The sequence below is a fragment of the Saccostrea echinata genome, unplaced genomic scaffold, assembly GCF_033153115.1.
Source record: "Saccostrea echinata isolate AGI-Se365-2 ecotype Australia unplaced genomic scaffold, CSIRO_AGI_Sech_v1 ptg000006l, whole genome shotgun sequence".
NCBI classification, from domain to species: domain Eukaryota; kingdom Metazoa; phylum Mollusca; class Bivalvia; order Ostreida; family Ostreidae; genus Saccostrea; species Saccostrea echinata.
Genome location: NW_026889755.1, coordinates 14,255,506 through 14,273,044, shown reverse-complemented (window position 1 = coordinate 14,273,044; position 17,539 = coordinate 14,255,506). Strand labels below are relative to the sequence as shown.

The 17,539-nt window shown below is 32.6% G+C and overlaps 1 protein-coding gene across 1 annotated transcript; it reads right to left on the bottom strand.

The window, feature by feature from the left end:
• Window positions 1–226: 226 nt before the first annotated feature.
• On the bottom strand, window positions 227–17,073 carry LOC133180119 (ryncolin-1-like). Its single transcript, XM_061314694.1, is given in 8 exon segments — window positions 227–432; window positions 671–835; window positions 3,705–3,789; window positions 4,004–4,149; window positions 4,390–4,533; window positions 4,814–4,826; window positions 16,228–16,332; window positions 17,035–17,073. Coding segments are annotated over 8 exon segments (903 nt in total).
• Window positions 17,074–17,539: the final 466 nt, after the last annotated feature.

Here is a 17,539-nt window from a genome sequence, read left to right as displayed (position 1 = left end):
ACTGTTGATTTTGTTTGTTTGTTTGTTCTTTTTTTTAATTTCAAAATTCTAATATTATAATTTTATCGAATATTCTCTGTGTATAAAATATTCCTTGTTATCTGAATCACGTTTTCAAACGTTATTACGTATGTGCCAAAAATTAAGGTCAAAATATTGACTAAAATTAATCAACAAAAAGGAAATGTGTTGTCTTCCTTTATTGATATTTTAAAACAATTTGATTTTAACTTTTGGGCCTAATCATCATTTTTGCAGTCTTCAAGCAAACAACTTCTTTTCCAAAATGCTCCCAATTAACACAACGATCCGTTTTGACTGTAGATTTGAGATATTGTCCGTTCAGATCACTATGATCGCAATTCTTCCATGAGTCGTTGTCAGCATCCATCGTGGAGAAAGGTCTCCCATTATGATATGCTAAACTATCCCCTAAAATATATTCATTTTTTTTTAACATTTTCTTGTACCACTTCTGTCTTGTTGAGAGCAATTTAATGTTTAAGTTTTATTTATTTTATCCCAGGCTTATTCTGTATATTTTACTCTTCTTATGTAAGTCGTCAGTATCAAAACATTCTATTCATATGAATATTAATCTGTATAAAAAAATCGGTTTGGGAAACAATCACTGACATTCAATGAAAGAATATTTCTGTTACTTAATCACCTGCGGTACCACTGTACCCACTGGCTGTCAACTTGAATTTCTGGGACTCGCGTCCGAGAGAAAACGTTGAGTATTTTGCAAAAGTCTTTTCACCCGAAAATTTCCGAATGCCCACTCTCAGTTCATGCCGTTTCCTTTTAGTGAGTAAATGAATGGGCTCATTCCCTAAAACAAATTTATTAAATAACTCTTAGAAAAGTATATAAACAGACTGAACCAATGAGAAATAGAGAAATAATACATAGAGATCCGATGCATTTCAAAAACTCATCTAAATGTCTATTTGGGGCAATTATATATTTTATACAAATTCAAAAATTTCAACAATGTTCTTAAAGATCAATGTTTTATATTAAGAGAAAAAACTAAATATGAATATAAAAAGTAATGAAGTCCACTGGAACAATACAAATTGGGAGCAGATTATGTAGGATCAGGTTCTCTAAGTTAATTAAAATTGGCGATCCATTTCATGAATAATGTTCAGAATATATATATATATATATATATATATATATATATATATATATATATATATATTCTTAAATGTGCAATTTCATACAGATGAGAAAATGGGCACACAGATAAGTCAATAAACATATAAATCAATTTGTCTGGTAAACATTGAAGGTAAAGATGCAAACATTGTTTAATATTTATATAAATGTATAAACACTTGATTGTATGGAAAAAAAGTAAATCTATCAAATAAAGTATTTGAAGAGATAGTCACTTCTTTTAAAGTCTGTTGACGGTTATGAGGAAAAATCTTTTGTTTTGAAGTGCTTAGAATCATAATTGTTCATTGATATTCATTTTTATCTCACCTGAGCTCAAAGCTTAAATGAAATTTCCTGAACACATTTTGTCCGGCGTCCGTCTGCCAGTCTGTCTGTCTGTCCGTTTCTCTTTAAACATTTCACATGTTCGACTTCTTTTTAAGAAGCACTGGTCAATTTCAACCAAACTTGACACAAAGCAGCATTAGGTAAAGGAAATTTACCTTTATTTCAATGAATAGCCACACTCTTCTTCAAGGGGAGATAACTTAGAATTACTAAAAAATTAATGGCAACTTCAAAAGATCCTCTTCAAGAACTTCTAGGCCAGAAAAGATGAAACTTATATAAAAGCTTCATGGCATAGTGTAAATTGAAGGGTGTCTTCCCACTTAGCCAGAATTCTTAAATTTATACAGGTGACTGGTTTTCTCTAGATGGGAAATATGTGCAGGTCAGGGGAGAGAACAAATGAAATTAATTACAGGTAACCATTAGTCTGTTTTAGAATGACCAGGTAAAGTGCTTTGAAAGGCTGATAATGTGATAAATGATTTTAAATCATTTTTTGTTCTAATTAATAAATTTATTTATTCCTTATTTTTTTTAAATAAATATTTAAAAATCTTATATATATATATATATATATATATATATATATATATATATATATATATATATATATATATATATATATATATATATATATATATATATATATATATATATATATATATACTTTCTTTAATGAGTCAACTCATTCTTTCATTTATCATGTAATAGAATAAATTTTTGATATTTATATATCAAAAGTTTTAAAAGGATATTGTACATCTCAGGTGATAATTACAGGTAGTCATTTTAAATAGACTATTCACCGGTGTTCACTCAGGTGTGAAAATCACAACTTTGGCAAGATGGGAATAAGAAATTCAGAATTTTGCTAGATTGCAATAAACCAATTAAAGATTTTTCAAATCATGACTCCCGGAAGTAGGGTAGGGCCACAATAGAAGTTTTACATGGGAGAATTTAAGAAAATCAGAAAAACAACCGCAAAGCCATGTTAAGTCATGTTCATGTGAAAGGATACCCAGGTATTGTAGATTGAAATTTGATCAAACTATTGTCCCAAGGGATAGGATGGGGCCATAATGGGCGACCAAGGATTCACATAGGTAAATATGCTAATTTTTTTTTTTTTAAATCTTCCTTTCAAGATCAGCAAAGTCATGATTAGTCATTTTTTATTGGGGAGCATCCTCAGAAAATGTAGATTCAAGTTTGTTCAAATCATGACCCCCGGGATGGGATGGGGTGGGGCCACAATGGGCGATAAAAGTGTTAGTAGTATAAGAATATATAGGAAAAATGTGTGAAAACCTTCTCAACCTATTTATATTGAAACATCCTCAGGTTATGTAGATTCAAATTTATTCAAATAATAACCCCTGGGGAAAGGGTTGGGCCACAATGTATGATCAATCTTTTACAAAGAAATATATATGAAAAATCTTGAAAAATCTTTTCAAGAAACAACAAAATTATGATTAGTCGCATTTACAATGTATATGGAAGCATACCCAGTTTCTGTAGATTCAAGTTCGTTCAAATCATAACCTTCAGTAGTGGGTGGGGCCACAGTACGTTATAAAATTTTTACTTCGAAATAGATGAAGGAAGATCTGCTGTTGAAGAACAGCAAGATCATTGTTATCCAGGTGAGCCTATGGGCCTCTTGTAAGTGACATTATGATTAAAGATAACCCTAACAGTAATTTACTATAGCTTATTTTCATGTATAAATTGAAGAACATTAAATATAACAAGCTGAAATTCATAGCAAAAATATTTTGATTTACTAAGTTACAAACAGTGATTCACTATAGTATGGTAAAGACTTTGATGCTATTGCGAAGTATAGAGAACTAAAGTAAACTGTTAGATCATTAACTAAATTGGCTGAAATCAAATTAACAATTACCTGATTTATAATCTAGGACTTTTGATTTCCGTATTGCAAAATAAACCATGTCCATGGGCCACAATATTTATCTGAGTTTGAGTTCAGTATACTTGTAAATATTTCTTAATGTTCGTTTTATGTTTTGTGTTGGCTAAAAAATTGGATTTAAAGGGGGAAATACATGCAACTAAAGGATCTATTAGGAGACATTATCAATCAATTTTATCTGAACTTTATTTTCGGGACTATCTACATAATTATTATGACGGATAATCAATGTATCTCTTACCTAGCCAGAAATCCCCCTCCACATTCCCAAATCATTCTTTGTACGAATCCCAAGATCTTTAAAAATCAATCCTCATCTGAATAACCTGCATTGGAAAAAGGTTTCAGTAAACATACTAAACTTATTGGGAAAAACGAAAAATCTGTACACGAAAAAGATCTTTATTCAAAATTGATATAATCTTTATTTACTAGGTGAGTACAGGAAAACTATCTTTCCCCGAAGAATATGTGATACGTAAAATAAATGAATGAATAATTAAAATTTGATTAACAAAAATCATGAATTAAACTACTTACCGTCCAGCCCCCTCCATCCGTACTCATGTCAAAGTACACGAGCTTCTTTGTCTTCATATCTGAATAAATACTGTAGACGCCATCTTTCCCTTTTGTGTTGGGTATGAATTTTAAAATCGATGCACAATCTCTTTGCTTTCGAAGTCCTGTTTCGAAGAGTTCATATCATATGCATGATTTTTATAAACATTCTCTTATTTTTTAAGTGCTGAGAATCAAAACATATGCTTAATGAAATTGAATTTATATGTTTCATTAATGTATTTATACTCCTATTTCGAGCCAGTATCGTATCGTATTATTATTAACACATTTCTCAAAAACATGATATGATTATAATTCCCTAAATAAACAATTTTTCTGTCTCTCAAATTCTGTAAACTAACTTTGGTACTTGTTGAAATGTTTCCCAGTGAGTCTATAGTGGGACAGAAGAGAAATGTCAACAGAAACTGGCGTATCCACTTTGACTGATGTGTCCACGTGCTTCCAGTTCCAGGGAGTCAACTTCAGTAGAGACTCAACATTTCCTGAAAATGATAATCAATAAAACGGTAATATATAAATTTTCTATGTAGAATTTTTTTTTTTAAATATTTGTGATTTTTTTTTAACTTTGCGCTCAAGCTTAGAAGAGTTAATTATAGTTAATAACAATTTCATAATTTTAATTGTATTTTAGAGGAGCTGGGATTTAATTCTGCAAGTGGTAATCCAACTTATACTAAGGAGGAAATTCTTCAAAATCATATGCCAGTTTTAAATATTTTTAATATTCCCCACAATCAAAATGAATTTGAATTAACATACTTATACTGGATTCCTAAACACCATAAAACCCTTATTTCGAATGAATAATACTAATTCGTTTTGGGTCGGAGGGGGCGAAGCCCCAGGAAGCTCTCAGATTTTAAGACATTTTTGGAACAGTTTTTCGACTTATTTACGCTATGTTTTAGGTACATGTATCATTAATGCAATATCCGACATTAAAAAATTGACTTTTTAATGTTATGTATATTAACTTATTAATCTTATGTATTACATATTTTGGTCACAAAAGGCTCAGTGGTTAGAAAGTTTCGTTCGCGATTTGCGGAGTTACTATAGTCTTTCCTAACACACAAGTGATTTTACATTTAAACAGAGTTGCCCGCGTGGTCGCGTGGCGCAATGGTTAGAGCGTTTGCTCTAGAGTCGCGGGGCGAATCCCACTGCGGGACATGGAGATCGGTCTTTCGGATGAGATCGTATAAACCGAGGTCCCGCGTCGCAGTAGGTGCTGGGACGAAAAAGATCCCTAAGTGCCGAGTATAGGTCTAAAATTTGCAGCCCTCCACTGGGAAGGGGTGGCGTTTTAGAATGTGAGTGAAAAATTCTCGAAAGGAACGTTAAACAAACAAACAAACACTTAAATATATATCTTTTTATCACCCATGTGTCATCATATCGTGACATATCGATAATATTTCCTAGTTCTCAATTTATATAAGAAGGCAGTTTCATTGGTCATTTAAAATAACTCGAAAGTACTTCTGTCCAATGAGTAGAACTCGCTCTTTGAAACATTTTTAACGAGAAATATTAATTAAGCAGGACATTAAAAGCAAGAGGGGAAAAATCAGGCCAAGATTATAAAAACTGTTAACGTTAAAACATGGAGATTTTGACTGTCTGGAGCCAGGTTTCTTTCATCACTGGTGAAGTGGCCAAAATGTTGGGTTATGGGAAGAAAGGAGGGGTTTTCCGGAAAGTTGGCGGACTGTCTGGTGCCGCGGCTTTAGCAATGGCCGCGTATGGAACTCATGGTATTTACTGTATACTTTGCTTCCTCATTTTAAATATATGCATCCTGTAAAAAGTGCGCAATTAGTATGATGGCAAGCTAATCTTAACGTTAAGCTGGTACAAACTTTATTTCCAGTCTAAGGTATAAACAAAAAAAGAAAGAGTAACTTAGTGACTTATATTTAGTACCTTAATTTGTAAAGTATTCTTTTGTTTAACACCACCCTGCTGTATTAATTTGGAGGTGCAAATAGCAAGTCATAAAGTTTTCTGTCTGTTTGTTTTTGTTTTGTTTTTTTATTATAGTCAAACTTACACGATTTTCCATTTTATAGCCTTTAAACTGCAAAATAAAAAAGAAAAGCAAGTGAACGAGGTTAGTAGTTTGAAATAAAGTCTTATTTTCAAAGCAATTCCGGATATGTTTTCATGCTTTTGAAATGAGTTTAGTGTACTAAATTGTATAAGCTGTTGATCTGCATCCGATGAAAAACAGTTCTATTTCATGACATTCTGGAAAGAAATAACAGTTTTAGTAGTGAGGATGTCAGTCTTTTGAGCTATAAGGTTATAGGTTAATTAATACGACTGTTTAAAGTTCAGGAAATGTTCATGTCATAGTAAAAACAAAATAAAGTAGCAAAATGTCTACTTTTCTAAATCACAATAGTCTGGCTTAGTATTGCCAAACCCCTTAACGAGGATGGATCCTGATATTTAAAGTCTTAAACTTTTTGGTCGATTATATTTTTAGTTTTCTACACACATAGCTTAATTAAAATCAAAACAAAAAATGGGGGTCAATATGCTTCTTTTGGCGCTACAGTACATTTAATATGACCTTTTCGCACTGAAATTTGTGTCTTAAACAAAAATCATGTCTTTGACGTTTTCCCTCCAATGTTTTTATCCAAATAAATCATGGGACAAAATAAACTATTAGTCTATTAAAAAAAAGACACATTAAAATTGTGACTAAGAAAAAGTTTCAAATTGCTTCGAATAATCAATTATTTGACCTTTCTGCACTCACAAAATGTGATTAAGTCTTGAACTTTTGCTGAATTTAAGGAGATTGATCAACGTTATCTTATATATTCAGAAAAGAAAAAACAAAAGTGGGGGTCTATGATGTAAATTTTTAGATATTACTAAAAAAAAGTGTTAATTTTATGTTAAAATTGGCGTAATTTTTTCCTGGACTTTCAGAATATATTTACTATATTTGTCACAATACAATGAAAGAATTTATAAGAAGTAATTTAATAGATATTTCAGAACCAGCATAAAGCATTTCACTGCAAAAACAGCTCTGTGTGCAACCAGCATGGAAAAATAGGAATCTAAACTTAACAATGCTGTATATATTTCAAAAGGGAAAAATTTATCATTTTCTTCTAAAAAAAACCTTCTGCCACAAAATATAGCTCCAGGTATTTATTTGCATAATATGATAATATTAAGATAAACCGGTAATCTCAATGTTATGTGGCTGATTGTAACAGAATACAGCAATGTAGCATAAACATTTTCAAATAAAAAATGCCTTGGTATAATCACAAATTTAAAGAATTAATTGACTAAATTTAAAACAAAGAAAGTTAGGGGATAATCTGTCTTTTCTTCCTTTTTATGGAGGGGAGGGAATTTATTGCAATTGCGCAAATGATCAAGGATAGGATTTGATATTCATAAAGAAACCACAATCAAAACCTCTCACCCCATTTTTCCTTTAAATACATCGGGGTCATATCGCTCATCATTTTGACGCTTAATAATTGACGTCAAATTGACGTCATGTTAAACGTTTCATTGAAATCGCAAGAGTTATCTCCCCCACTGTGTTGTACGTCTTTAAATAAACAAGGGTCCTTCAAAAAGTAATGCGAAATAAGAAAAGCATAATATAATTTTAATCCCTCACAGTATTCCCTGTTTACCTTCACACTTGTATAAAGTCTTGGTACCCATGGTCAGAACCACTTAGCACTTTTAAGTGCACTAAGTACACTTTTAAGGGATGCCCAGAAAACACTGATGATTAGCACATGAAAAACACATTTGTTAACTACTGATCCTAACAACTCCTCGATTACTTGTAAATAACTATATTATGTAAAATAAAGGATTCCATAATAAACTATTACTTAAAATACAATTAAAAATACATACAAACTTTTAAAGGTAAAAAATACACAATCTCAATAATGCAATAGCACAAAGTAAGCCCGGCCTTGTAAAGGGTCAGTTGCGATAAGTTCGGATTTTTTGTCTGTCTGACAAAAACACTGAACATTTGTCAAAACAAAAAGTAGTAAGATAAATAGATAGATTAAAAAGTCGGAATAGTCAATTCATTCGAGTGATAAACAAGAATCATGCATTCACATTGTGTCTCTGCCACCCCCTCCCTCCCCTGTATAAAAACCCCAGGGATTTTTTGCATTTTTTTTTTGGTTTCATGAATTGTTTATGAAACAAAATAAATAGAAAAATCTCTTGGCTTGGGGTGAAAATATTGATGGGGTTGGGGTAGGGGCTCCTCTCTACAATCACATGTGTTTCTATATTTGTTTTGAGACATTAAGAATTGTTTTTGAAATATAGAATCATAATCTAAATACAAAACATACTCTAATTGGAAAAGATCGAAGAATGTCGACTGTAATTTTTAATTAAAAAACATAACTAAATCGTTCATGAATAATTTTTTGTATCAATACTTTTAATGTGTATGTAAATATACTGAAATGCTAGATTTCCCATAAGTGAAAATAAGTTACACTAAGCTAAAACCTCACATAGTTCTTTTTATATTACAGCATAAGACTTACTTAAATAGTACTTTGGCAGATCCTAAGACTGTGCCAAAGTCATACTAAGTCAAAAACTTATCTTGCTTTATGTTACGAGCCCCAGGTGCCCAGAAGGAGTAAGCATCCCCTGTCGACCGCCACACCCACCATGAGCTATCTGTATTCGTCAAGTAACACTGTATCTTGCTCCAAAATTAATTAATTTGCCATTCACTGTTTTCTCTTTTTTATCTCCAGATTTACGAGAAAGGATACAAAATGCATTTGGTGCATTCCGTAGCACTTGCGTACTCAGACACGTGCAACAAACCAGTGGTAAGTACACTTATCTATGAACTACCATTAAACGTTGACGGCTACAATATAGGGTTTCGTTTATCTTCAAATTTATTTTTTGAATAAGATAAGAGTTGCGGCCAGTAAGTCCCCTGGTTTAATGGGGAAAAGTGAGAGTTTCTGCTAGAGTTAATTGCATATCCGGTTTACACCCTCTTCAGAATTAAAACAGTAAATACATGTACAAAGATGTAACATTTCATTTCCCTGGAATGTTACATTTATTGATCTCTGCATCTTCATCAGGTTTATTTATATATTGCTCTCTCTCTTATAGACTGGTTATCTGTTTATGATTGGAATCTTCCTGTATTCTGGCAGCTGTTATGCTTACGGCTTGAAGGGTGACAGCAGATTTGAATACACCACCAATGTTGGAGTTGTTGTTCTCATTTCTGCTTGGTTAAGCATGATCTTTGGAGAAAAATGAACATATAGACTTTCCTAAGTCATCAATTGCAAAAACAAAGATATGTGAAAATGAAATAGACAAATATATAAACATTTTATTATATCTCATTATAATTATTCTTCACAACGCGTTATCTGATTAGTTCTAGATTATCACGTGATCGGGCCATAAAACTTCATATTTCACGGTCGTCGGCATGCTTTTCATCATACCCCCCCCCCCTTTGGATACCTAGTGCATTTCCCCGCAATAGTTATCGTTCGTTGAAAGAAAACTCCCGAGAGTAGTAGACGTCACAATAGCCTGGTTTACGTCACAAAATTGATGATTAGTGATGTGTCAAAGGGTTTCAGTAACTTTACGTTAAAAATGAAAGTGAATTTGAGAGCGGTGCCGAATTTGAAAGTTTATGTTTATTTCAAAGTTTTTGCTTGTTTCGGTATAATAAACAATTCATTGCATGATAGTGAGGGAAACATGAAGATTTATTCAGCCAAGAAATATCATATTCCACTCGGGCGAAGCCCTCGGGGAATATGATATTTCTTGGCTGAATAAATCTTCATGTTTCCCTCACTATCATGCAATAAATGTATAATATTTGACATTGAATTGTTATAAAGATGAAATATTTTGCTCCATGCAATTAGGTAATATATAAACTATTTTCCATACTAATGATTATTTTAGTAGGTGTCCTTTCATTTTCAATTTTCAAAAAGTAAAATTGATCAAATTAGCATCAAAACCATTAAAGCACGCATCAGCAACATCATACAATGAGACGTCATTGCCAGTTTAAGCAGACATTAAACAATGCTATGTATGTGGGGTGCATGACTATCAAAGAATTATCATTCCTTTAACACATCAACAATATGACACACTGCTGATTGTTGTGTGAATTTTAAGAGCCATTCTCTATAATGACTTGAACTTTTATATAGGAGCTGTGGCACGCATAGTCTCAGAATATCTCCAAACTGTCAATGATAAAAGTCTTTGATACCGTAATCTCAAATCAGGCAAAAATTTGTTGCTACGTTCGTGGTTACCATTGAAACATATGCTAAAGTTTGAAAAATTGGCATTTTGCAACATATTCAGAGTCCCATAGTTAACGTATGCAGCAAAGCAGACAAGTGTCAATGACTGTTTCTGAGTGCTGAAGGCCTGATGTCTTAAAGAGGTTCGATCCTGAGCTTTTGAGCAGATTTTGGTCTGGACCTTTATTTCTAAAAACCTGCATCAATTTAAGTTCAAACATTAAATTTGGATTCTACAATGCAAATTAAACTATATCCAGTGAAAAAATTGCGATTAAATTCCATTCAAATAGGATTAAGCCAGGAACTATATTTTGTGGCGGAAGGTTTTTAGGGAGAAAATGATAAATTTTCCCTTTTAAAATATAAACAGTACTGTTAAGTTTAGATTCCTATTTTTCCATTTTGGTTGCACACAGAGCTGTTTTTTGCAGTGAAATGTTTTATGCTGGTTCTGAAATATTTATTAAATTATTTCTTATGAATTCTTTCATTATGTTGTGACAAATATAGTAAATATATTCTGAAAGTCCAGGAAAAAATTTAGCCAATTTAAATATAAAATTAACACTTTTACTAATATCTAGAAATTTACATCATAGACGCCCACTTTTGTTTTTCTTTTCTGAATATATGAGATAACTTTGATCAATCTGCCTAAATTCAGCAAAAGTTTAAGACTTTAAAATAATTTTCGTGCTTGTTAAATTTATAATGCCAGAAAAATCACATTTTGTGAGTGCAGAAAGGTCAAATTATTGATTATGCGAAGCAATTTGAAACTTTTTCTTAGTCCCAATTTTAAAGTGTCTTTTTTTAAATAGACTAATAGTTTATTTTGTCCCATGATTTATTTGGATAAAAACATTGGAGGGAAAACGCCGAAGATGTGATTTTTGATTAAGACACAAATTTCAGTGCAAAAAGGTCATATTAAATGTACTATAGCGCAAAAAGACCCCCATTTTTTGTTTTGATTTTAAATTAAGCTATCCGTGTAGAAACTAAAAATATACTTGGCATAAAAAGTTTAAGACTTTAGATATCAGGATCCAAGGATCGTTAAATGCATGATAAACATGTTTGGTAAATCAACTATAACATACGTTACTATGGAAACATAGTATTCAAAAGTAATAATTTGATTCATTTGATTTTATAATTTTATGAATAAAATCAATTATAGGTTGAAATGCGAGCAAACAATAGACAAAAGATCCTTGTAACATATACCAAGGACGAAATATTTCTCATAGGTTGGCAATGGTTGCCATGGTTTTAATATCACGAAGGGATTTAAAATTTATTCACTTAGTGTTTTAATTATCCTATCTTTTTTAAAAAGCATATTTCTGTATAATTGATGATCAATTTTTAAAGGCGTTGATATGACCCTAATTTTCACATTTCAAAAATTCATATTAAATTCTTTAAATAGAGCATTGCTATGGAAATTAGCCGAAAAAAATATGCATAAAAATCTGAAAAATATTCTGGTGTCTTGGATACGTACCCTTGTATGTAGATTCCCAAAACTTTTATGATTGATATTTATGAACAACTAACCTGACTTTAAATTTTTGACTACCACCCAATTTCTAACTGGATGCAAAATGCTGACACATAGGGTTTAATATTGATATAAAGTTACTAAAATCGAACATTTTCCCTTCTTTGTAATCATAGCAACAGTGTTGTATTTTTCATCAAACTTTATCAATATATGATATTCAACTTTAGTTCTACCAGATAAGTACTTTTCAAGGTGAGTCAAATAATATGGTGTTTGATCAAAGGGTAAGTAAATTCCTAAAGCAGCAAAAAAAAAATATTGCTTTAAACAACTGATACGTTGTTTCCGTGGTTATACTGCAAAGTAACAATTAATCCTAATTTTTCTTATGTTGTCGGTGTTGCAAGGTCCTAAGAATGTATATGTGCCAGTCATGATTTTTGTTGTTTTTTGTCAGTGAATATTGAGCGTTTTTCAGCATTTTTCAGCATTTAAAATGTATTCTAAATGCACCCATGGTTACCACTTACTTAAAGATATATTCAAATAGTTTCTTTATAGAATAAGTGGCAGCAAGGTGTCATGTTTCTGTGAGAATGGTTTGTTTGTTTTTCTTTGTCTTTATTAAGGCTTAATAAAGATTCAAATAGCCGAAAATTTCAATTTTTCGAACTTTTCTGGAAACCAAGACACATAGCAACGAAATTTTATTTGATATATGTTTCTGGTGTCAAGTTGTAATAATGGACAAAGTTTCATCAATGCGTAGCAAAGAAGTTTAAAGGATTACAGAGAATCGCTATTAATTAGTGCATATGACGCTATGTGCATTAGTCATTAAATATTAAAAGAATACTGAATAATGATATGAAAATTCATCTCCATATATTTCATTCACTTCCCAAGGCTCCATTGAATCTTTTCCGTCGTGATATGTTTACCGTAATCTTTTAACCTTTTCAACTTCTCCAGAACAAATTGACTAGTTATGACTTAATTTAGCACAAATCATTCATAGATGATGGGGATACCTTTTTTTAATTTTTCAAGGGGAGATATTTGAAAATGACATCAATGAATACTCTTTTCAAGAATTAATGGGCCAGAAAAGTCACAATAAAACTTAGGAAACGCATCCTCTTTGAGCAAAGAATCCAATCTATTCAATTCATGGACTTCGGTTGGGCATTCTAGATCCAGATTTGTTCGATTCATTTCAAGAATAGTAAGAAAAAATTTCTACTGAAATTATCTGCAAGCAATACTTAGATCCAGATTTGTTAATATCATTACCTTTGGTTTAAGGTGAGGGCAACAGCAGAGATCGCAAAATTTCCAAAGGAAAAAAAATAAAGAATTTAAAAAAAAAATTCTTTTAGATAATAAATGCGATTTAATCATATTTATTAGAAACCATGTATAGTGTAGATTCAGTTTTGCAGAAGGCTGAATTGAAGGCATATGGTCTTCAGCACTAAGGTCAGTCAAAATAAAGAGTCACAGATTTACATAAAAAACTTTATGATTATATCCTGAAAGACCAATATTATTCTGGAGAATAGAAGAAGACCACAAATAATCACAATAATATCCAACAATCTCCATTTAGTGTAGACATTTCTTAAATGCCAGCGTGTAACTAAAAGTTAAGTAGCTGTCAAACGAACTACAAACATAGAGGTATTCTAAGGATCTGTCAATGTTTATAATGCGGGGATGCTGTACAACTCCGAGTTTCTGAATTAATTAAAAACTGTAAACCTGTCATCTGTATTTAAGGTCACCTGAGTCACCTATTGCAATCTGTTTTCGTCCGTCGGCGTGCGTCATTCGTCGTTCGTAAACTTTTGCTCATTTTCAGCTTCTTCTCAGCTGGAACCGCTGAACCAATTTCAACGAATTTTGTTAAACAGCATCTTTCGGCAAAGGGGGACAAAAACTATGAATTTCATGGTCTCTGCCCCATGAAGCCTGAGGGGTGGGCCCAAAACCCTCAAGATGTAATTTTCAAAAATCTTTTTTTTTCTACTCCTGGACATCAAGCTGTCAAACTGTTGTCATGATTATACCATACAATGAGTCCTTTACCAAATTTTGAAATTCAAGGCCCCAAGGTCAGGGGCTCTGGAGATATAGCGTGGGGCTCCATTGATCATTAAGTAAAAGTGCATGAACTCTTTAAAAAGCTTTTTCTTTCCCCCTGCATATTAAACAAAGAAAATAATTGCATGGTTATGATGAGCATGGTTCCTCTTCTAAAATTGTGAATATCATGGCCCCTGGGTAAGGGATTCTGATGTAAGAGAAGAGGGTTACTGAATATATAGTAAAATGCATTATTTCTTTAAAAACCTTCTTCTTTGCTCCTGGGTATTTGGTAAATATTCTATATGCATGGTTAGGATGAGCAGGACTGCCTTTTCTGAAATTTTTAATCTCATGGCCCCTGGGTCAGGGGTTATTGTGTTAGGGTGGAGCTCTATTGATTATATAGTGAGATTGCATTATTTCTTTGTAAGTCTTTTTTGTTCCTGTGTATTTGGATGACATACAAAGTGCATGATTATCATGAGCAGGGGAGCCTCTTCCAAAATTTTATGGGCCCTGGGTCAGGGGGTTCTGGTATTGTGTAGTGTATTGTATTGTATTGTATTGTGTATTGAATATTTAGTGAAAATGCATTATTTCTTTTAAAACACTCTTTTCTGCTCCCCGGTTTAAAGCAAACTAACTAAATGCATAGTTATGATAAGCAAAAGTGTCTCTTTCAAAATTATAAATTTCATGTATAAATTCTTTACAATCTTCTCTTCTCCTGGATATTTAGCAGATAAACTAAGATCATGGTTATGATGAGAAGAGGTGCCTTATTCAAAATTGTGAATTTTGTCACCCTGGATCAGAGGTTCTGGTGTTGAGGGGGGGGGGGGGCTCTATTGAATAACTTGTGAAAATGCATAAATTCTTCGAAAATGTTTTCTTCTGCTCCTGGATAATTTATTAGCAGTTAAACTAACTAATTATGACTAAGGGTGCTTTCTCTAAAATTTGAAATTTGTGGCTCCAGAGTCAGGGTTCATGTGGACCATTTGGCCAAGTGCTCTGATGCTGGGCAGGGCTCTAATAATTTGTATTCTACTGAGAAACGTTATTCCCCTTTGCTATTCACCTATGATAATTAATCACTGTAAATAATGTAATTGAGAGGTCAAATTTATTAAGAGATTTATACTAGAATTTTTATAATATATAATACAAAAAGCACTTTCATAGTTCTGAATGGTCAGGTAGACTTGTTAATTATAGATAATTAAAAATGAGACAAAAATACCTTATCTTTGTACATTAGATGTTCTTCATAGACCAAGAGAGGCCAATGTGAGAGGGATTGAGATGGGTTTTCCAACTGTGCTCAAGCACTATTGATTTCTTTAGTTTAAAATAAGATGTGACAAATGGCATGTACAGATAAGTGAATGGATCTAGTTAAAGATTTATTAAGGAGTACCATATTATTTTTTGTTGATCCTTTATCGTTGTTGTAATTTATACCTCTATGGATTATACTCGGGTGACCGTTAAGGCCCTTGGGCCTCTTGTTTATATTGAGAAATATTCAACCATAGCTCCCTAAACATCGATATGCATTTGATATATTTACGGGGAGGTTTTCAACCCACAGGACAGTGTAGTATATGTAGATAACCAGCCCCCATACTGAACACCAAAATACTCTTCTGATTCTTTCGTAAGTTTTATGTGATCATACCCCGATTTCTCATCTCAATAAATCATGTATGCATCTTTTCTACTAAGCAATGGACGTGTTTTCACAGTGTTGAGACTTCATTTAATGCAAAGTCTTGTTCTCAGATTTAAAAAAAAAAAGGTATCATGACAGAGTTTATCTGTTTAATAGGTTCAACAGTCAATGTCATAGTAACCCTATGGAGAGAGCACTCACCTACTTTACTTCATAATCTGAATGATCCGGGGGTTTGTTTATGTTTCATTTATTTCTTTTCTTATCAAAGAAATGTATGATTTACACGATGGTGAAATGGGAAAATAGTGGAATATATGAAATTAAAGATTTTCCTATATAATTCCCTTTAAATGAGCGCATGAACACCTCGAATCCACCAAATTCTGACATGTTTTCAGATGACATTTAACCATTCACTTAAACAAGTATGAATTTCACCAGAAACAAATGTATCTGTATTTCATACAACCAAATCAGATTGATTATTTTCATCATTATATATCTCAAATTGTTTATTTACGTGGAATGCAGACTTGGAATCACTTACTTTCAGTGTCATCCACGTAGGATGATGCCCTTTCTTTTCCAATACACGTCTCTTTGGATCAAATGACTCACAACTTTTCCGTTCCGGGACTTCAATCTCAAATTTCTGTCAAGAATACAAAAACTTATAATTTCAAATAAAGAATCTCTGTGAAATAACTCTGAAGATATGCTCTCAAACCTGCAATCTACTTGAAAGAGCTCACTAGGGCTTAAGAGTCCCCGGGTGTCAGGTATAAAGACACAAACTATTGTAAATTTAATTTTATCAGGGTTTATTCATGTATAATTCAAAAAACATCTCAAATACACAATAAAACACGCTGAATTACTTATATTTTACCATACCAATGGACACTGCTACAAAATATCAAAAGTTGTATGTTACAAAAAAAGTTGGCCAGTGGTCACATGTTCTCAAAATATCTCATTACTTCCCCATTGCCGCTTTCATTTTTATGCAGTCACGAACATAATGGTCAGACGCACCGCGAGACAGACTGACCCCTGCCTGAACCTTTCTGGTATTTCCTGTACCCAGCATATCTCATCACACCCTTGTATAGGTATATGGGGGGGGGGTTTGTTTCCCTGCTCACATCCCCAGTATGCTTAAGGTGGTTGGGAGCATAAATTCATTGGGGGGGGGGGGGGGGTGGTGATTTTGGGTCTTAAAAACTTTCCCTGGCCACTACCAGTCTCTGACTATTTTCAAAGCTTTTATCAAAGCTTTTCTGACAGTCGATTTTCCCGCAAATATCCTCACACAAAACGACGGGATATCTAAATTATCCTTCTTGCAATTTACTTGCCTTTGATAATTCTCCAAAGACTGTCGCCTCGGCATTATTATTTTTTTTCAATTATTTTTCCGGGCAGTTCTTGCCAACTCTTCTATGCAGACCAAAATCAGCGGGATTCTAGATTCTGTCTGCATGCACAAACCCCTCACCTTTGCATTCAAATTTCCAATTTCTTCTTTCGATCTGTTTTTAGAATTTTTTTCGACTGATGAATTTTTTCTCTAGCACTTGGTCTGCATTTTTTGTTTCTCCGCCATAGGAACAGTTCCCGCCTAAATGATATGTTAGAATAATCATCATCTCATAAACAACTTCATACTACAGTTAACATCTAGAGTAAAGACCTCATTATAATTAATCAATCATTATCTGATCATCAATAAATGATCGTGGAGTCATTTTGACTCGGCCTACTCCAAACTTCAATTGACAGACAAATTACTGATATAATTTAAAACATAACATATCTTCAGCTTTTCTTCATTAATGATATCTATTTACGGATCCATC